The sequence below is a fragment of the Pseudomyrmex gracilis genome, unplaced genomic scaffold, assembly GCF_002006095.1.
Source record: "Pseudomyrmex gracilis isolate BER0280 unplaced genomic scaffold, ASM200609v1 scaffold_116, whole genome shotgun sequence".
NCBI classification, from domain to species: domain Eukaryota; kingdom Metazoa; phylum Arthropoda; class Insecta; order Hymenoptera; family Formicidae; genus Pseudomyrmex; species Pseudomyrmex gracilis.
In genome coordinates, this window is record NW_018020700.1 from 328876 (window position 1) to 351208 (window position 22333).

General features: G+C 40.9%; 1 protein-coding gene across 4 annotated transcripts in view; it reads right to left on the bottom strand.

The window, feature by feature from the left end:
* Positions 1-22333, bottom strand: part of LOC109856359 (forkhead box protein O) — a 143180-nt gene that overhangs the window by 19835 nt on the left and 101012 nt on the right. The window contains exons 2-8 of one of the 4 annotated variants that reach the window (XR_002250385.1): positions 22100-22224; positions 21803-21997; positions 21346-21464; positions 20974-21233; positions 20710-20847; positions 19508-19840; positions 18894-19212 (exon numbers count right to left, since the gene is read on the bottom strand). Coding sequence is in view for 3 of the 4 variants with exons in the window: in XM_020431506.1 (XP_020287095.1) it covers positions 19000-19212; positions 19508-19840; positions 20710-20847; positions 20974-21233; positions 21346-21464; positions 21803-21997; positions 22100-22224 (1383 nt within the window). In the remaining variant the exon portion in view is untranslated. Of the gene's footprint in view, positions 1-17447; positions 19213-19507; positions 19841-20709; positions 20848-20973; positions 21234-21345; positions 21465-21802; positions 21998-22099; positions 22225-22333 lie in introns of those variants that run through there. The other 3 variants (XM_020431507.1, XM_020431506.1, XM_020431509.1) reach the window with 3 other exon arrangements.

Sequence of the window (22333 nt, forward strand, 5' to 3'; positions counted from 1 at the left end):
CGGCGGTCGTTGTCGTAACAGTGTTGTGTACACTTATTTAGCGTGTAAACACTCACGGGGTTTGCCAGAGGAGCAACAAGTGCCTACTGATACCACCGTCGGGAGTAGCTGGCTTTACACCTCGCTCGTACACAGGATACACACCAGAAAAGTCGGAGGCACACCCGCACTCGAGAGCCCGAATATCTCGAGTATCCTGCGGCGAAATAAGAAACCGCCGTGAACAGAATTCACGCCTTTCATGTAGTAAGTTAACTCTTAGCGCTCTTCGAGTGTTCGTTCAAATTACTTGCGGCACTTGAAATCGCAGTTGATGATCGAACGTTAATTTAAAACGCAAACTATAATTAAAGTTATTTAACTCGAAATTACGTTTTATCGCTAGTTTTGCATAATTTTTATAATAATGTTTTTGTTTTTTATATACGCACGTGCCGATTTTATCGCGTGCGTAACGTTGTAATCAATATCGTGGAACATTGGCTTGTTATTATCGTGTAAGAGATCTTATCTCGTTTTGCGTTCTTTGTAAATTATAGATCGCGTAGTTTTGTGTTTGATTCGAGAAAAATTAGATACAAGTGCCAGAACGAGTTGATCGATTCGATGCGGCTGTCATAACGCGCGCAAGAAGCGCGTCGTCGTTCTTCTGTTCGTGCGACATTACACCGCGGAAAGAATTTCATCCCCGATTTTGGCAAGAAGCCGTCGTCGATCTCGCCGGGCGAGAACAGGAGTGGACTGGCGGGCCGATCGCGCGCGCGACGACGACGCTGCCAACAGGCTACTTTTCCCGCACCGGAAATACGGCGGACGGTCCCGGCGATGGACACCCGGCCATTCGAGCTTCCTATTGCTGTCGCGATCATTCCACGGAGCGTTATAAATCGACACTTGTATATATACGGCCGGTAAAGTTCGGATTTTTCGTGGCGCGGGAGGGATTATCGGAAGGATGCGCTTCGTGATTCCTTCTTGTATTCGGAGCCGTTTTTGGAACGGCGACGCTGTTATACTCCGTGGCGACGGAAGCTTTAACGGAAAATTCATATTATATAATCACAATAATCTGCACGAGATATGAGGATTATCTGTGGCAAGAGCGTATAAAAAAAAATAACAAACGAAATAACAAAAGAATTTCCTTCGAAGAAATCAAAAATAAGATTTTGATAAGAAAAGATTTGACAAAAGTACGTTATTTTCAGAAATATAAACAGCGATCGCTGGTGCAGAAAAAATTAATCAAATGATAGAAATTCAGAGACGCATTATGCGAATGTATCATTACCTATAAAAGCAAAATTGTATAATTGAATGGCGATAGATTAGAAAATTATACGCAATGAGATTTAAACGCAGTTAATAGTTAATTTCGCAAAATGCAATAACACACGGGGGGAAATATCAAATATACCAATGTTAAAACGCGCAAATTAGATATATGAACTTGTAGCTGATAAAATTTTTATTATTTTGATCGTAATTACGTCGAGAAAAAAATAGCTCGCAAAATAATTCAAATAAATTCTGTCGAAAAAAAGATGTAAAATGTGCTGTTCTTTTGCGCATAACGTTACAACATTTTGAACGTTTATTTTCTGCCGGATAGGGCTCTTTCGCATAAATGTAATGTTAATTAGTACGCGCGCCGACGAGCGAGCGAGCGACGTCACAACTTGGTAGATTTCACATCGGAGTCGAGAGAGTACAGTTTTCGATTGTCCGGTGAAAACGCGCGCAGGACTTAAACGCTCGCGTTTCACATTCGCGAATAATACATTTAATGTGATATCAATTTAAATTGTTTCCTACACCAAATCAAAATAATTGAAAATGTGTTACAAACGTCTCAAAAAAATTAAAATAATTTTTTTCAAAAGAGAAAATAACACGGTTGCTTTAGAAAATTTTTATTAAATTCGCACAAACATCGAGACGTCATATAATACGCTGTAGATTTCGCGTCGCAGTTGAAAAGTGCAATCCTCAAATGCTATATGAAGCGTATGTAGAGAGCGGCTCTTATTTTCGGTGCAAACCGCCACGAGACACAAGCTCGCTTGAGTAAGTTTAAATTACCTCTTTCCTTCATTTGATCCCCGTAACGACCGCCCGCTATCTTCACACTAATTGACTTAATTTCTGCACTGATTATGTCGGTTATTTGCAGCTCCGCTTTAAATGTCATGAAAACCGTCTCAAATGGCACGACTGCTCGTTTGAGAGAGTGCTAAAATATTCTCAGGTGGAATCTCGATTTTAGGAGATATACTCTATTGCGGTTTTCAATGCCGCGCGATTGTAAAGAAACTTTTATCTTTTACAAGAGAGTTTCATTTCACTGTTCAGAAGTCACTTTTTGTAGTTCTCTCTCCGATCCAATCTTTTTAGTTGTACACTGTCAATTAAAAATATATTAAAATATAAGAGTATATAAAAGATGAGGGCAGTTGCGATAATATTTCATGTATGATTTTATCTCAACATTGTTACAACAAATCTGTTATCAATTTTATCGTCCAAGTCAAATATCTATAGAATTTATGTGTGTGTGATATCAAATTATCAAATAAGTCTTCTACGTGTGTGTATTGTGGTACGTTCAAGACAGAAAAGAGTCATTTTTGCTCTTCGCGTCAGAAATTCTGGGCTAACAAACTTTAAATTACATTCGAAAGGGGGACCCGTCCTCCGTGCTGTCACAAAAACCGAGAGCTCGTCTTTTCGTAGCAATCCCGTCATCGGTTTCCCTTAATTTATATAGACGGGGACGCTTATTCGCGCCGCGCAGCTTTCCTTTGACCTCATCCTCCTCCTACTTTCTCCCTTCTTCTTCATCATCTTCTTCGAAAAGTGGGAGTAGAAGGAGAAGAAGCGAATATCTCCGGAAGTTAACTTTCTCCCTGATTGACGTTCGGTTATTGTCGACATTTGCATAACTCGTCCCACTCTCTCCTGCTGCGCTCTTTTCGCGAGGTGAACCTCGAGAGTAACCTCGAGAGACAAGGCCATCGGGGAAGAAAGATGCAAGAAGAGAAAGAAGAAACGGAACGTGACGATGAAAAGGAGAAAGAGAGAGAGAGAGAGAGAGAGAGAGAGAGAGAGAGAGAGAGGAAGAGGAGGTCGTGAAAGAACAAGGGAAGAATGCGAGAACGGCCCGCGTGTCAAATCGAATTTGCCTCATTTGCCCTGAGCGGCGACTCCGCCAAGCCAGCCAGCAAGAGAATCTATTAGAATAATTTTTATGAATCTAATTTTAAATTCCGGCGAACGAAGTTACTTTACTGTCACGCTGTCAGCAGCTCTTTATTAAGTGGTCCTCCTTGGCGGCGGCGGCGGCGGCGGCGGCGGCACCAACGTTGCAGTCACCCCCGTCATCGTTCTTCCGTCACCACCGCCACTCCGTCTTCCGCACCGCCACCGCCGACGACCTGTCACCCATTGGAAAGGAATAATTTAAATAATTTCCCACCTAATTCCTCCCTGTCCAACGACGAGAAAAAAAGAGAGATATATATATACCAAGCGAGCTCTTTCGTCAGCCCAGATTTCGTAATGACAATTGTCAAAAGTCCTTCCACTTCTATGTTATTTCTTCCACAAATTCTGTATTGCATGTGTACATTTATTGCAAAGGGAGATATATACATGTAAAATATGTGTATCACATATTTCATTTCTTTTGAAATATTCATATTATATTTATATTATCAACTTTATATAATTTTTTTGTTTTTTATTATATTTTTTATAAAATCTAGTGTGTGCGTGTTAAACATGTAAATTTTGTTCTTTTTGTATACTATTAACATAAGTATTTTAAAATTGTAATCGATGATAATCCTCCAAAGAAGCATCTAACTTTAGTTCAGACGTAGCGAACAAAATATTAGAGTGGACGTGAAAGAATGTGAAACACGTCACGCTGTATCTCTACTCGAGAATACAAAATACTGCGTAATTCTCGAATCGCTCAGCTACGTGGATTGCATGTTTGGTCGGATCGTCGAGATTATTTGCTGCCAGAGCGCTACATACATATCCGCGCTTATACGAGCCACTTGAAAAAAAAAAAATTACATATTGATGGTCCGGCCGAACGATGGAAATCTCGCCTCCCGTAAAAAGAGGCTCGATTCTCCGTATCTTCCCGACCAATTAACTGTGAAATCGGCTTAATTCGTCATATACGTCATTCGCGTACGCGCGCGTGTGTGTATGTACACATATATTCGACATTCACATCTACCCGCGAGCAGCACCACATATGTTTCTTCGCGATTAAATTTGAAACGGCCTTGGGAGATAGGTCGCACGTGCCTTACGATTCTTACATCACGATACACAATCGATATACACGATATATACTTTCGAACATATACACTCATCGTGTAAATCACGTTATCGTGTAAAGTAAGTGGATCGTTGAAGTCAAAATAATAAATGTGAATCAAATAAATAAGTCGATCACACACACGTTTTCAAAATGTTGTTATTCTTTGCGCGCTACTTCACGCATATGGCGTTAATTAAATTTAAATGCAGTGTTTTTAAAGTATCTAGAAAGTTCTTATCTCGTATAACACACATTTGATTCTCTTAAAATCGTGAACATCAGCGACCCGATAGAAACAAAAAACAGGAAACGTGAAAAAGTGATAAGTAGCATATAAATAGACACGTAAAAGTATCAAACGTGTCTTAATATTCTCTCGTATTTGAGAGATACTCAGATTGAGAGATACTTTTTTGCAAGAAATTATTTCTATATACGAGAAGAAAAAGACAGAAAAAAAACACAAACGGAAAGTTTTCGAAGATACGATTGAGTTTTCTCGTGATCGTTCTCTCTCTCTCTCTCTCTCTCTCTCTCTCTCTCTCTCTCTCGCACGCGCGCGTACTTTGTACTTTACAAATAAATTTCTTTGTCCATCCAATATCGTTCTTTTTTGCGCGAGGAAGAACTGAAAGGAAGAGGCGTCCTTTCCTCCCTTGATAAGGGGCGGGCAAGATACTACGATAAAACGTTACATGAAGTTCCGCGCTGGGCAGATGGAGCGTCTCAACCGGCCTATATTTGCAGCTTATTTTAGCACTTGACCGAGTGGAGCCGAGCGTACGCACGCATACGCGTAAAGAGGCGTAGAGACGCATGCACCGATGCGACACGCTGGATATCGTGCGTGCGTGCGTGCGTGCACGCGTGCTCGCTCACCGTGTGCTATAAGTAGAGTGCGTGTACGATCCGTCCTGTGGTCGACACACTATGTCGCATTACCGAGCCTATCGATATCCACGAGGAAACGACAAGTATAAGTAAAACTTGAAGGTATAACGCGGTATCTCACACCCTGTGCGTATGTGAGAACAGAAGATTATTTAAACAATTGTTCACGGCAGGAGAAATTAAGCGGATGTACTGGTCGGGTAAAGTTTGCTCAACAATTGTCGTCGTCAAAGTACCATTGAAAGGGTTTAACTTAATGCAATGGAATCAAGGATGACGCGATAAAAAAAATATGGTCGGTCACATGTTTCACGCGAAGCGGTTCACTTTTCCGTCACGAGCTTGATTTTGGGGATCAGATCCTCGAGGTGAAATCATTTGCGTGCGAATCGGTCTTCGGACACTTAGGTCAGCGAATGACACAATAACAGTTAGAACGATAAAGAAATAGCCGAATCGCTGAAATTTTCGAAACTCACACATCCGCAGATTTTAATTGCGACGCTGCGGATATTAATAATTTAAGAGGGAACTTGATGCTCTGCACACAACGATGTTACGTGATTGCTACGTGATCGGTACGTGACTACTACATGATACGAGTCAAATTCGACGATACGAGGCAAATGAGAGAGGCACAATATAGTGTCCGCGTTGTTTTCACTAAGCTCGTTGATGATGTCGCATATCTCCTAATGCGCTCTGTTTCATTGTTTGTTTTTTTTGTGCAGCTCGAGGATTTCCCGAGAATAAACAAATCTGACGTTTTTGCAATGTTGTCACGCCGGTTTTTCAGCTGAATGATAACTGCGTGAACACTATTGGGTAATCACATGTTAATTACATGAAAAAAACGATCGTGTATCGTTGCTCGATTCAACAACTTTCGACACTTGTTTGCGCAGAATTTGCATTCCACGGAAAAGAATTTACGAGTCATTTTATTGAGTTTTAAAACACAAAATAACTTATAACCTAGTCAAATGAGAAGCCGATAGATGTCGAGTCATACTCTCTTCAATATATTACAAGTTATAACATGATCTAAAATATCTTTACATTATTAGATCGGTGCAAAATTACGTATTAATATTTTGCACTATGTGTTGTGTTTGTTCTAAGTTGTGAACTAGAAGATGCAAAAAGTTCTCCGAGTGTTTGTTTTGATTTCTGTGGCCGTGACGTCGCTTATCTGCAGTTACGGACGCTTCGCATTCGGATTGCGCTTCATATTTTACGCGTAAGTTTTTGCCTCGGAGTGATAATTTTCACGCGCAAATCACTATCAGGTGTACATAAAGGAACGAGTAAGTGTACAAATGTATTTTCTAATCAATTGCGACTCGCATTTCTTCGATTCAGTGTACGGAATCTCTCTCGCGGCCGACCTCCGTGTACACGTAGTTACGGTGCAAAGTTGGCCGCGCAAGCTTCAAATATGGCGTTCGGCCAGAAACGCGTCGCGAGCTTGCACAGTGATGACGAATTTGTCTCGTATTTTTATCGCGTTTTGCGTAGTAAGTAACATTCGCGCGCGATCGTGATAGCTACATTTTTCTGTTCTAGTCGCGAATGTTAGCTGAGTGCATCCTGGACACAACAGCGTAATGTAACAACGACGACAGCGTAGCGGCAGCGGACAGCGATTGCATCGACTGGTGAGTCGATTCAAACGAATATTCTTCTTCGAAAACTTGGAAAAATTGACGACTGAAATAAAATAGTCCAAAAATTCAATCAATAGCTCAATCTCCCTATTAACTCGAGAATATTTTCTTGATGTTTCGCAATTGTGGATGCAAATCGTAAAAATATCGTCATACACAATCAATATAGGATTGCAACGGTTGTATGCCGGAGGAAAAAAAAGTTTCCGGCTCATAGATTCGGGAATTTTGTGCTGGCCGTTAAGCAGCACGAGCGGTACGTATATCTATTGCGAAACCGCGGTGCGGCGGAGTTTTATAAATAGCGTTACGATCTATAAAATGTAAAATTGTAAATCTAAAGTGATATCAGTCTCCCGGCACGCAGATAAATAAAACTGTTCAATATATATCGTGCCAATATTTTAAAAATATCACCGTGACTGGCGAAAAGTGAAATATTTCTCGAGGTTAGATCTGTTGGCAATTACCGCCAAATGTCGAATATAATTTTACGTGACTTCGCAAATCTCTTATCGAAATTTCCTACCGAAACAACATGTCCAAAACACTTTTCTCAACAATGCGCATCAATCGTGTAAATTGAAATATTTTGCCGTTAGTAAAAATGATATTGCACGTTACATTATGTTGTAACAACAGTATCTCTTGATTTAAATTAATTTTTTGTTTTTGTTTTTGCAATAATTTTCATAGAGTCGTGAGAACATGAATAAGATTTCCGATGATACGTGAAAAAAAAACGAAGGTTTCATTACACAGCCACTGAAAGAGAATCACTTGCGCTCTCAGTAGCGCGGTCAGCTATAACTAGCTAATGAGATGACTTGTGCATTTGCCCGTGTGCATTGTTGCGTGTGTGTGATGCAAGTGCATAGGCACCGAGAACAGCCGCCAAATGTTAGTATCCTAACCTAACCTTCGCTGCACATTCGGGCCACATGAGTACGTCCGTACTCATTCTGATAGGCATTTGCCACAATGGAACGATAGCCGGGGACATTGAGCTATTGAGACGTATCATGTACTTATCTCTCTTACAAGCTTGACTTGTCAGTGGTATAGCAACGCGTAGAAGGGATCAGTAATTACCCTGCCTTGGATGCAATGTGAGATCTTACACTGTGCTTTTTCATTTACATTATAATCTATTTTTTTTTCTAAGGATTAAGAAACAATTAAATTTCTTCGAAAAATATCAATTTTATCTCCGTTTTTTTTTTACATCAAAGAGATATAAGATACTTTGTAGCTATACTGCTGCGGGTTACAAGGCGAGTATAAAAGCGCAAGCCAAATATTATGAAGGTATATATTATAACACGAAACGCGAACGCGGAAACGGACGCGTAAAAATACGCCAGCGGATATATTTACCCTAAAATTTTAATCAACCGTTCAGCTCGACAATAGCAGGAGCGTACCAGTCACAAATATTTACGCACGTCAAGTGTAGACACATTCGGAACGCACGCGGCCGGATGAATATCAAAAATAAATAAAATATCCGGAGAACATTTTTATAAAAACGCCGCGGCGCTTTATCGCTCGAAATTATCGTCTCTGACAATCTCTCTGTTACCGCTGCTCGGAGGCTCGGTTAGTTGAGCCAATAAAAAGTTCTAATAACAAAGGTGAGTTTCAAGTAGGTATCGTGTCGCGTAACTTCTTATTGTGCGTGTATATGTATAAACGATAAGGAAAATAAAACTTGTGACTACTTCTTTAAAAACATCTTTATAAAAAATGTAACAAGAAAATGTATACATTTGGCATATATATATATATATAATGACATGAATACATATGACTCGTGTGTTACACGATGATCATGATGTTTACTTTGGATGAAGTTTGTCTTTGAGAAAAGTCTAGAGAATCCGCTGAACAAATTACGCAAGCAGAGTGCGTAGGCCAAGGCGCCATGCATTACATCTAACGGGTATTCGTCGTATCAATGTACGTTGACGAAATGTATTATCCAATTCGAAAACACGAGACGGACACTATTACAACAATCGTACATGTTGCCAAATCTATTTATATTTGAGATAAAAATCTATGTTCGTCGACGCAAAATAAAATTTGCGTCGTTATCATTCGCTTTCGTTGGAAGCGCGATACGTCTATATATTTATCAAAGCATAAATTGAAGTGTCACTTATGCAAGAATTCCATTTGACGCGAGTCATTTACATAACGACCTAGTTCTGTCAGTGATTTTTTTGAATGAGGCGGGAAACAGCGGAGAGATAAGAAGTTGAAAGACGAGATTAATTCGCACTTGAATACGTCCTTATGACATACTGCAGCGATAATGAGAAGAAAGAAATATTCGTATGAAAAGACGCGAACATTTCGATTATTAGATGCGTAAAAATTGTGTTTTTAAGATGTCAAATACACAAGCTTTGTATACATAAACAATTATTTTGTATAAAAGCTCATTTTTATACGGTTCTATTTGACTTGTGTTTTTAGATTTTTTCAATTAAATCAGTTACGTAGGAAAATATATTTTCCATATTTTTGTTTCTAGTTAATGTAATTTTTTATGAAATTACAATAAATGTGAGACTAAAATGTGTAAAAAGTGAGCGAGAGTAAAACAATAGAATTGAATTATTCTCGACATTATATACGAATATATAACTTTAGAACCGAAAATGTGTAACTGTAACTTCCAAGATATTGATTGATTAAATAATCGTAATTTAATTTTTATATATAAAGCCAGAGCGCACAATTTCGCGAACACCAATCTCCAATTACGCTCACTGTTCCTCGTACATGACGACCTTAAATTTTCCCAAAAATGGGACTATCGTGCGGACTCGTTCCGGCGCCAGTATTTCCAATATCGATTTAATTTCTGCTCGCGACCCACATACGCGAAATTATATAACGAAAGGCGTAAGACCTGAATGTGTTAAAAAGCAGCCGGGCGGTTTATCGATGCGTGGTACCGAGAACCTATCACGGTCTACTTAGCGACGTCGGTCGTTGTAAAATCAATTAAATCACTCTTAACCGTGATTTTTCCTTATTTCCTCCCGTTTTATCCGTCCGTCACCATCAGGCAACAGCCGTCGTTCAGTCGCTCTTCCCGCGTTACAAGGGATCAATTTTTCATCAAGTTAGATCACCATAAATATAGCCGTCGGCTTTGAAAACTTTACTGCACATTCAAAGAGGCGGAAAGAGAGAGAGAGAGAGAGAGGGAGAGGGATTACAGTGATTCGTCTCATATTCTGAAGCGTAAGTTTTCCTGATACGCATAAAACGAGAGAGACGCGCGATCGTTAAAGAAAAAAATCAGTCGGAAAGAAATTGTGCTGTTAATGTTTGGTAGATAACATGAGAAATATCTCATATAGAATGTTACAGAATTATTATATATATGTACATTTGTATGTATAATTTTATACTTGCTAAAGGCAAAACGAAGAAAATGATGATTTTAAAAAGAAAATATAGTTGTAAGTCGATAGTTATAGGAGGAATTATTCAACACGAAAAATTTCTACAACGTGATAAAAAGAGAGGAGAAAAAGGATGAAAGAAAAAAAGAAAAGGGAGAAACTGAGGTCATATATGTATATGGTGCACGATTTATGAATCCTGTGCGCAATTACGACTGAAACGCGCAGCAGACTGGTTTACCGCAAACGACTGGTGAACCAATCGGAGCACGCGTACGAAAGGCGTGCATGAACGTCGAAGGCTCCGATTAGAATTTCTAATGCGACAGCTGTGGAGCCTATATGCGGTGCCTACGACGCGTCAAAAATGTGTGGCCGCTCAGATATAAATATTGCTCGTGAAAATTCTGCGAAATGTCTCTAAAGTCACGCGTTCTCACATAGGTATTAAGCAATCTTGTTAAAAACACGTTCACACACATATTGATGATGTATTTCTAAATATATAAGTATTTTCGATGTATTATTTAACATAAAGAGAAGAAAAGACACTTGGTTGTATAATTTCGCATTAGCGTTTAAAATACGAAAAACAAGTTATTTTCAAAAATAGCCTTAAGTACATCACTTCTCAGTGTCTCGAAAAGGTTAATGCGAGAGCTCCGTCAGAAGGACGTCTTATCGACGCGTTCGTGTACGAAACATAGGATATAGGCAAGCCGCATAATGAGACTAAACGCCTAACGGCTAAGGATGCCCCTCCGGAGACTGGCGTGTTCGATCCTGAATAATTCATCGGAAAAGCACGCTCGATTAGGCAAGTACGCAACCCCGGTCACCCCAAAGACGTGTCGGTTGGCGCTCTTCTTCGTAGACATCGACTTAGTGCGACGTTGTACGGTTACGTCGTTACATTTACGAAGGTGTGGAATTGCAGGCAAACTCAGATCGTCGTCCTATTTTCTTTATAAGTGCGCGAAATTCAATGAAGAAAATTTATTAAAAAAGAGAAATTATAAAAAATTATAAAAAAGATTTATGTCATGTTCCTGCTAACGGGATCAGAAAGTTTTTTCTGCTTTGCGAAAAAATAACAGGAACTGTCAGTTTCCGGAAATTTATCACCTCTTCTAACTTTAAATTTTGACATTTTTATTCTTTCGATATATAGAAACTAATACCAAGTTAATTTAAGACAATTCATCTCGTGTGAGATTAAAACTAGCTTCCGTAATTGTTTCTGAAATCAAATAATGAATAATAACGGTAACAAGATAATTGGCTGCAAAAAAAAAGAAGACCTTAATTGCGGAAAACGTACAATAGCTTGATTTCGTGTCAATGCAGAGAAAAGAGTGGCGCTGAAAATTTACGTGAAAACATATAAATATACTGCAGCGAACTTCGTAAGCGAGGCGTACGTGTCAAGCAATAATTAGAGTCGCGTATTGACAACGCATGTTTCTACAAAATGTGCCGTGTTATCCACGTGGATATTTTTCACGAATTTTTCTCGTACGTATTTTTATAACCTGAACATATTGAAAATTAGAAGTTACTTTCTACGCAAAAATTGTATTTTATTGATCCTTAAATTAAAGTTGAATATCTTCATGCAAAAAAAATCTTTTAACAACAATTATCTTACTTTATATTTAAAAAAAATCTATTTTTTTAATTGGGAAAAAAGTGTCAAAGTAAACCGCAAAAGTGTGACACCAATTAAGTGGATTTAATTTTTGTTATAAAGTGTTTTGTGTAACGAAGACATAACGATTCAATAGAAAAAAAGCAATTATGAGATTTACGGATCCGCATGATTAGCATTCCAACAGTCATTGCGAATTAAGTTCACAAATCTTGCCTGAGAAGTGGAACGAGGGAAAAGGAAGAAGAAGGTCCGAGTGTTTCCCGCTCTCGCGCGGAACATTATTTCTGATTAAGGGCAGAGACCCGAACCGTCAAGACGTTCTCTCGCCCGTTCGTTCTTAATTTCCTGCGAGTTGGAATGCCGTTATTGGTCGACGTATGCCGTTACGAGAGCCGCGCGCGCGCGCACACACACACACACACACACACACACACGTACGTGCACGTGCGTCTCGTACACGCACGAAAGAAGCCGCGCGATTCTATTTATGCAATCCATGCGTCCCGCGCGCTGTACTCGGGTCCTTTTTGGTTTTTTTCTCGATTTTCTCATTTTCTCCGTCCGCGCTGCATCACTCCGCGACATTTCTGCTCGCTGCGGAGGAATGCACACTTCTCGCGGCGGCATTCCTTATATTGGCATTAACGGAGAAAACGTCGAGGTCGTCTGGTTCGAGTACCACTCCCACGGACACGGGGGAACAGGTACGGAAGAGACCATCGAGAGAGTGGCCAGAACGGATATCGCGGTAAGATGAAGAAGAAGAAAAAGAAGACAGTTGGGACCTCGTTGAGCAATGCTCAACTTTGGCCGCGTTCGACGAGGATTTACGTATATCCTGAGTTTTTCAATTTCTTTGAATTTCTATCAAAATATCGTTTTTTTTTCATTGATTATATCGAAGTAAATATGTATAATCTTCTGTGATCTCCTTTTCTTCGTATTTTCTCAAGATGTTTTTTTTCCCGACGCGTTGGTTTAAGTTAGCTGGTCAACTCGTTCAACCTCCCTTCCGTGCGACTCGTAACTCAACCTAAATAGTGCAAGCAGGGGCGCTATCCAATTGCATTCAAAACTACATTTGTCCTTCCAAGAAAAACGAAGAAACGAAACTTTCCAAAAGTGGAACGCTGGCCAAGAACGCGTACGCGATTTATCTTGAATTTCACAGTCGACGAGACGTATCGTCGTTGCTTTTATATTCATTCCGGTGACACTAACGGCGACACTCCGCGCGGCCGCGGCCTATAACCCAACCCCCCGCGCCGGTAACATTGGCGATTCCGGGCGCACAGTTCAAGTCGTTTCTAGGTCAGGGGAAAAATTAATTGGCCGTAACTAGAAGACAGATACTGGTCGTAATGTGACGGTAACCTATCCTATCCTTTCGCGAGCTTAATAATAATAATAGTCATTAAGTACGGCGGCGATTAGTTGCAGAACTAACTTATCCGAGAAGATCGCGTCAAGAATATCGACACGGCGTACGACATCAAGTTGGAAAGATGGTGAAATTGTTCAAAAGAAAATACACAATATAATACACATAATCACGATAATATTATGTACTTTATGTATTAATGGTTAAAATTCGTATTATTTTGTAATTATAGAGACGTGAAGTGAAACGGTCTTAAACGCAAGATCTTCACGGGCTAACTCGAGGATTAAATGACTCTCGCGTGCTCTTTTGCTTACTAATGTAACATTGGCGATGATCCAGCGGTGCTTGAAACTTTAATACACCGTTTCGCCCCTTCTAATTACGTCAGTCATCGTCTGGTAGGATGTAATTCAATTCTGACACGTGTGGCACGTTTCTCTTGTAATCGATTCGCCAAGATCGCTGCAGCGCTGCCGCTATGTGCCGGTTAAATTGAGTTTAAACATTTTTTCGCGGCTAAACAACATCTAACACACACGTGTACATTATATAAACTTGATTAAATTATCTCTTAATTTCTATGCGTTTGTTAAAGCAAATTATTATTACTTCGTTTAATGCATCGGAGATTTAGTTACAACTTTGCTGGTTTCTTTCATAATAAAACTTTCTTCTTCGATACTGATGAATATAAAATGATAAAGTCAATTACTTCCGAAAGTCAAGTTTTTTTGACATTATTTATAACTTTAACACAACATTTTTTATTAACTGTTGAGAAGCGTGTATTGCAATAAGCGAATGAAATTTTTTATCTATCTTAAAGTAGAAGGTAGAATTTAGATTGTACAAAATAAATTGATAAAAGCTCGTAATATTCATTTCTGAAAATCGTGTTATTTAACGGATAAAAATTTCTTTTTATTCACACAAATAAAAGAAACAATTCCTTACCCCCACGTGCGGGCAATTTCTTAAAGTTTGACCTACGAGACGGAAAAGTTGTTAGTGGAAAGCATCGATGTATTCCTCGCCCTAAACTGTCCCAGTGTTTCTCTCCGCGGTCGATGGAAAATGGACGATTCCTCAGTCCTCGTCGTCGATAGGCACGTTCCGGGAGGGATGGCGGCGGGAAGGTGTATGCTCACACAGTCCGTTCAAGTGGGGCAAAAGGGAACCACTTAGCCGAAACTGCAGGAGTCTGAGAGTCAGCAGCTATTCGGCAGACGTCACTGGCGCCAGCGGACTACCTTAAAGCCCGACCACCCCCTAGCCGCCTCCCCTTCTCCTAGCTCTTCACCCCTGCCGCCGACAATCTCATTCCCGAAAAGCGTCGCAAGAATTATAAAGTTGGCGGAGGAGAAAAGAGAAAAGACTTCTTTCCTTTGCCACCCAACCTTGTCAGTCGCGCGGGCGCGACCCGCCCTCTCTCGTCCCGCAACCTACATGTTCCCCACTTCGATCTATCGCTGCATTCCTCTCGCTACATTCCCTCCTCGTTCTTCCTCTTCTTCTCCATTTTCCTATTTCCGGTTCTCTTTCATTCTCTTTCTCTCCTCACGATTCTTTTTGTCTCAACTTGAAAGTTTTCGCGAAGGAACCGATCGGAGGGTGAGCTTCAACCGCGAGTTACGAGCTCGGCACAGATTCGAAAATCTGTTCTCCATTAGCGCGACGCCGGCCGGAAGTCGTTCAATTAGAGTCATGTACCGTGTGATCTCGAAATAATCTGGCGCTCGAGAGATTCCATTGTTATTTCGGACGACAAAAGTTTCACCGAGCACGCTCTCGTTTAATGAGGAACGCTTCTCGTAGTTTCGTAGTTTCCGCTCGCGACCCGAGACTGCTCCCGCGAGTAGTTTTACAAAGCGATGACGAGGGATAAGACTGAACTTGGACAAGGGGCGGAAGAGAGAGGTCCCTTTATCGCCGCGCTCGATAAAACGGCGCGATCCTCGGATTATCACGTTATCCACTTCCTTCTCGTTATTCGCCGCTCGAGAAAGAAATGACGCTTCGACATTTCGCGCTAGACACAGGAAATATATACAAAGAGCATAGAGAAAAAAATACATGTACTATATTCTATTTACATACTTACATAGAAAATTCTACATACACGTATAAAAAATAAACGTATTTTAGGACGATATGTCAGTGCGAAACTTGTGTTTTTGCAAGCGCATTAAATTGACTTTTGCTAGCGTTTTAGGTAGAATTTTCTGATCCGCAAAAATGATTGAAAATATTTTCTCGAGCGACAGGGAAAATTTTTCCCGAAGAATTACCGCGAAATTTTCCCTGTCATCGTCACAGCAGAAGCAGCAGCATCACCGCTCCGCGCGTTGAAACGTTCATGCCTCCGAGCGCGTTTCTTACGCGTCGCGCTGCGCTGCGCTACGCTCGTATCTCGCGTCCGGTATCGGTTTTATCCAGACGCTCGAATTTATGCCCTTTCCGGCAGTGAATGGATATACAGTGCGGATGAGAAACAAGAGGAAAAGAGAAAAAGAGAGAGAGGGAAAAAGAGAAGGAGAGCGTGTGTGGAAAGAACAGAGATGAAACAAAAAGACATCGATCCCCGGAACTAACGGAGATCGGCGTGCATACTGGTTTCATACGCATAACAAACTACTGGGACGGTCGCCGCAGGCGTTAATATACCGGGGCGTAAGCCTGGGAGCGGTATTTTTTCGCCGCTCCGCGTGCTTGCCGCTCTGAAAAATATTTTTCTGAAAGCTAATATCTCTCTCGGGCCGATATTCCGCCGTGTAAATAATATCCGCGCCCGTAGGGACAACAAAGTAGGCTGTCATGTGACTGCAATCGCCAAAAGAGGCTCTCCGGGGGAAAAAAATGAACCGCCCGCGCGGCCAAACGCTCGTATCATTTTTTCTCGCTGTCTGCTTGCTCGCTACCGCTTTTGCGCTGCCGCTTTTGCGCTTTGCCGCTGCCGTTCGACGATGACGTCGGGAAAAATCTGCCAAGAAAAACGGTCGGACTGGCAAAACTGATTTCGATCGGGATCAGCATCACATAATGTTGAACGAACACGCGGTCAATCGCGCGCAAAACTCTGTGTGCACTAACTTGATTTGTTTTACTTACACATGTATTTTCTTATTTTTCTTCATTTTAATCTTTTACCTCATCAAACTTTTTTCAAGTGACGTTTTACTCTTTTACATTGCTTTATCGGTTTATCCTATTGCCAAGACGCTTTTTCTTACGGTGATTAGCTCGCAAAAAAATCGTTACTGTCGTTTTGTGAATGAGACTGCAGACACACGCTTCGCTTTTGACGTTTCCTTTTGCGACACACTAACAGACGACGGAAAAAGATCATTGCAGTAATCACGCGCGACGCAGATTCTGAGAGGAAGCCAACATCCAACCAGTTGTAACCGGCCGGAAAACACACTACTATCGGATGATTAAATATCGCCCGAACGTTTATCCATGCATTTGTGCGGCATTTTTATCTCCATTAATGCGACGATGACGACGACGACGTCGAGAGAAAGAGAGAGATGGGATGGGGTAGGTTAAAACTATAATTACACGTCGCACTTGTGCGTGTGCTAAAGATTAAAAGGCACCGGGTAGCGAAGTGGGAGTTATTTTAATCGCGTTGCGATGTACTAAACGGCAAAGCAATTTTCTCGGAGAAATCACGTTACATTTTTACACCGCTTTCCTCCCCCGCTGGGAAGAGGGGAAGTGTGAAAAAAGAGCCGACGCGTAAAGGGACGTGAAAACGTTTTAATTTTTATCGCAAGCTTTATGCGCGCACACAGTGCGCATCCCCCTCCAAACCGAAAGCAAAGTGGTCGCATTGTCTGTACGCGATCACCGGCGTAATTTCGTGTATAAATCGTCCAAGATCGCTGCCACGCGAAGCGACATAGAATACGCAAAAGGATCATCGCTTCGTAAACATATATGTAAACAGTCGAGTATTCTGTATTTCTGTTTTGTGATGTTTTAAACACATCTTGTCTCACAATACTTTTTTTCATTCTTCAAAGTATGAAAAACATTAAAAACACACTTGTTTAAATTTTTTTATCTATTTTTATTTTCCAAAACTTATAACTTTTTAAACAATTACATTTCTCATATTTATTATAACATAATTTTTTGTGTTTAAAGCACAGATTAAACTCTTAAATCTTTACTTATTTTTTCAATATTATTATCATCATCGATACTCTCTTGCCTTACTTTATAAACAAGAGCAAACTCTTAATTATTATTCTCGTTTGCTACAAAAAAATATTTCGATCGGATACATATGAATATACAAGACGCGCGAGCATGAGATATACTTGAATTTTATTTATTACACATATCGTGACACATGTCGCCGATTCTTTTCTCTTTCGGATCCGCGAGAAAACTCGGCGATGTCTCGCGCGATTGTTTTTTCCGCGAACGTGTAATTGTTCGTTACCTATACGCACCTTGCTTCTTCGTCAAACAAAAATGCGAAATGTTTTCGCATGATTCGCGAGCAGCAATATTGTGTTAAGGCTTTCCATAAAATTCGCGGCCCCGCGGCGATGTAATTGTTATCGCGCCTAAGTCAATACAGCGATTTTACACAAAACACCGAACAGAACACGAGTTGCCGCCGCTATATGAATGTGTCGGCACGTACGAAATGGCGGACGGCGTGAGAGCAGCGTGGGAGAAGAGAGAGGGGTGCCGGGGTCCTCGAACGGATCGGAGAACGGAGGCACAAAACGTCGAAGCGATTTATTAAATACCATACGGCTGAGCAATGTTATGACACGAGTATGCAAATATTATTTTGCGTGTGCACGAGGGAGCAATCAATGACCTGCTCTCTCCTCCCATCATCCTCTCTCGCGTCTATCGCGGAATATCTTCCTCCCTTCCTCCTTTCGTTTTGCGATCAAAAACGCAACGTGAGAGAAAATTCGCGAAGAATCTCGAGTGAATTTCCGGGTGATTAATTACTTAGTCTACTCGCGCGACATATCGAATTCGAATTGATAAATCGCACAAACTTAACATTATTATCACTATACGATCATTACGTGTGCGAGAAAGAAAACAAGGAAGATCTTTTGCGCAAAGTATAAATATAACTGTTATATAACGCACTTGGACAAACTTATGCACAGTAGCTCCTCTTAGTAGACCTTAGTATTTAGTCGCGTCAAAAGTTCATCTTCAGGTGATCTCTTCGTCTTCAGATGGCCTCTTTTCAATGAGGCTCTTAGAAAACTTCCTTGATTTCAAAATCTCTCGGGTTTAAGAGGTGCTATTGTATTACGATTATCGAAGTACTACTTCACTTAAATTTCTCGTCATTCGCGAATCACAAAATCTATGTAATTGTTTTTACAAATTGTGAGAACAAAGATTGCTCTGTATCCTGAGTAGTCCGAATGGCCGACAATTGCGCTTATCGATATATGTATATATGTATACATATATATATATATTTTTTATCTCGCATTAATCGCGATTACTCATCATTGAAAAATGAAGAACTCTCGATGGAACTCACCGATGAGCTGCCCTTCGGTCGTCCCGCAGAAGTTATCCCGCGATCCGTCGGACAACGGCGGCATTGGCAAGGACGACGGGGGTGTCGAGGGCAGGGGGGTTAACTGCTAGTGAACCCACGACGGGGCTGCAGCAGGGGTCGCCGCGTTCGTGCTCACATAAACGCCTGCGGGCGCGTTGCCGACCATGCTTGTGTTCTGGGCGACAACACCGTTCTGACCGACAACGGCGTTAGCGTCGCTCACCTGCACTGTACCCATCACTCCTTGTTGAAAGTTGAAGTCCAGCGTGCCGCCCATCGACAGTTCGTGCTTGATCACCTGCAATTCGCGCAGAGAGAATTGTTTACATTTACAAATAATTATGTACTTTCTCCGTCCTCCAACAAATTTTTTTAAATTTAAATTTGGTGAACTCCTCTCTTCTCACTACGTCCTCATATAAACTAAATATTATTTTCTTAAAATATTTCTTAAAAATATACGTTTCATTATTGAAGATGAATTTATATAGCACACTGTGTTTTCTCTCTAAAGATATTCATCATGAGCAATAACGGTAACATAAAAGTGGCAGCATCAGTAGTAAAAGATTAGCAGAATCAGACTTACTTACCTCTTCGACATTGCAGTCAAAAGCGCCGTGCATCGCGTCGATGTTGAGATCGTCGAGGAGGGCGGAATGATTAAGCGCACCCATCAACTGGCCCATCATGGTACTGGGCGTATTGGGGGTTGGCGTATTGGGCGGGCTGGAGCCAGCTGGTCCGGTCTGTGCCGGCTGATGTTGCGATTGCTGTTGCTGCTGTTGTTGTTGCCGTTGTTGCTGCTGTTGGCGCTGTTGCGTTTGCATCAAGTACTGTATCTGCTGTTGATTAGCACCCAGTGTCGTAGGGTTCGGCTCGCTCTGCTGGTACGACGGCGACATGCCCGACACGGGACTGAGGTTCTATAATTGCCATATGCGAAATAAAAAGTTGATAAAAACCGAAGTGTGATCGCGTGTGTTTATTGATATACATAATTCGTAATATACAAATAATATGTTATTGATATAATGATGATTTATTAAACGGGAATATGTGAAATATATTTTTTTTATATATAAAATATATTTGCGCGCATCAAGCATACGCACACATCGTGAAATATATAGTACCACTTTCGCCCATATAAATATTGGTTTTCACGTATGGTGGTTTTGTATACGTCATAATTTATTAGAAATGTAAACACTCTCAAAAAATGGAAAATTTCGTTGTTCGGAAAAGCGAATTTACTTGAAAACAGATGTAAAACATTTAATTAATATATAAATATAATAATTAATGTAAACAAATCTTGAAAATTTTATCTTAATAAAAATTTAATCTCTCGAAAATTGATCAATTACACCAAGCAGATTGTGTGTCCCGCGATTGGTTCGCGTGTACATATATCTGTTTGCATTTGTAAAATTGTCGAAAATATACATTTCGATACAATTCCATAAACTGTATGATGCTTTTTTAAGCCAGTTTCAATAATGAAATGTAAATAAGCTTCTCTCACATCGCTGCAAATCTTTTCACAGAAGACAACAAAAACACCGTTGTGAAAATACACCGTCATCGTGCAAAATAGCGAGTTAAATTTTCACAGATTTCCCGATTTCTTCAATGAAAGCGTATCTCTCTGTCGAACTGTTTACTAATTTTATTTAAAAAAAATTTGAAATTTATTAATATATAAATTTTTTTTTTATATTATATACATGCGTGTGCAATATTTTACAGATACATATTATAAATGTTTATTACGGGGGAGAATGTATCATACATTAATAACATATTTATTAATTGCTTCCGTCGAGCGCGTCATATCAGTTAACGTCATCCTTTGTCTGGGAGCGATATAGAATCCTGCCGCTAGATAGACATCCCGTGGCATCGTGTGTGTAAAACATACATCGCGATCCTTATTGATTTTGCAACATTGCCAGGCCGAACATGCGCAACATAAAAACGCTGACGTTACCTCCTTTGTGAAGGAAATAGTGGCGTGGTCGCGCGAAAATTTCGGCCAAAAATGCTGCGGACTCACCATTTGACAGGCGCACGGCTGCAGACCGTGAATCGGGCATCTCTGCTGATTAGCCGATTGCGGAGTGGGTGGCAGGCCGTAGGAGGCGGACGACGGGGTGCGTAGGCCGTTGTTCCTCTGGTATTGCGCCTCGTAATAAGGCGGTGGCGGCGGCGGCGGACCGGTTTGCTGCTGGTGACTGGTCGGTGGTGACGTCTGGTACATTTGGTAGGGCTCCAGTTTCATCGTCTCCGCCAGATTACCCGCTAGGATCGTGTCTGCTGTCGAACAGAACCGCACCACACACAATGCGTTTAATCGCGTTGTCAGACAATTGTTTGGAATACAAGAATCAAACATAGAGAGGAGAGGAAGATTGCAGTAACTATATACCTAATTGTTGTTCCGGGCTGTATGAGGGCGCGTAGGTCGGTGTCCAATCTGGTTCTCCGAGAACCGCCGGGATAGGACTCAATCGGCCGCAAGAGGATGCGTTACTCGAGGCGCGAGGACTTGGGTGAAAAATGCAAAAAAAAAGCAAAATTCAATAATTGCGTACTGACAATTTCTCTGCTGTCGTATTTTTTCGCTAGATTTTACAAACTATCCTAGAATTTCAGAAATATCGATCGGACACAAAAAATCTAATTGGACCCGAAGTTCGAAAGAAATATACGAGAGATATACATATATATATATATACATATACATGTGTGTCTTCGACTGTAAATTTTACATTAAACTTTTTAATTAAACGAAAATATTAAATGAAAATAGAAAGAGAATATATATTCGAGAAAATACGTAGAAACGCGCGGAAATATTATACGGTGTGTGCGATATAGCGTACCGGAAATCGGACGACAGCTGGAATCCGCTGGGAGGTAGGGGGCTGTCGGGAAACAGATCCAGGCCCTCGCCGACGCTGCTGCTGGGACTAGACGTTGGTTCGGCCAGTAGTCCGCCGTTCCTCAGAGCTTCAGCAATTTTCTTGGAACGGCCACGCCGCTTTTCCAAGCTCCCGTTACTCTCCATAGTTGTGGCTCTGCGTAACAAGCACGTAACACACACACACACAATAGCACCCTTGACAGAGTTCGCGATCAAGAGAGATAGAAGCGGATTGCCAACAATCCGGGAAACTTACCTGCGACGAGCGGATTTGCCTGGTTTGGCGTCGCGATTGATCATCCACCAAGAACTCTTGCCGGTGCCCTCGTTTTGTACCCGCATAAACCTACTGTGCAGCGACAAGTTGTGACGTATAGAATTCTGTGCAAACAGAAACGAAAAAAATCTCATAACTTCTATAACATATGATATCGAAGAGAAATGAGAGATAACATTTCTTTCATTAGGTCGCCAGAATCAAATACAAATT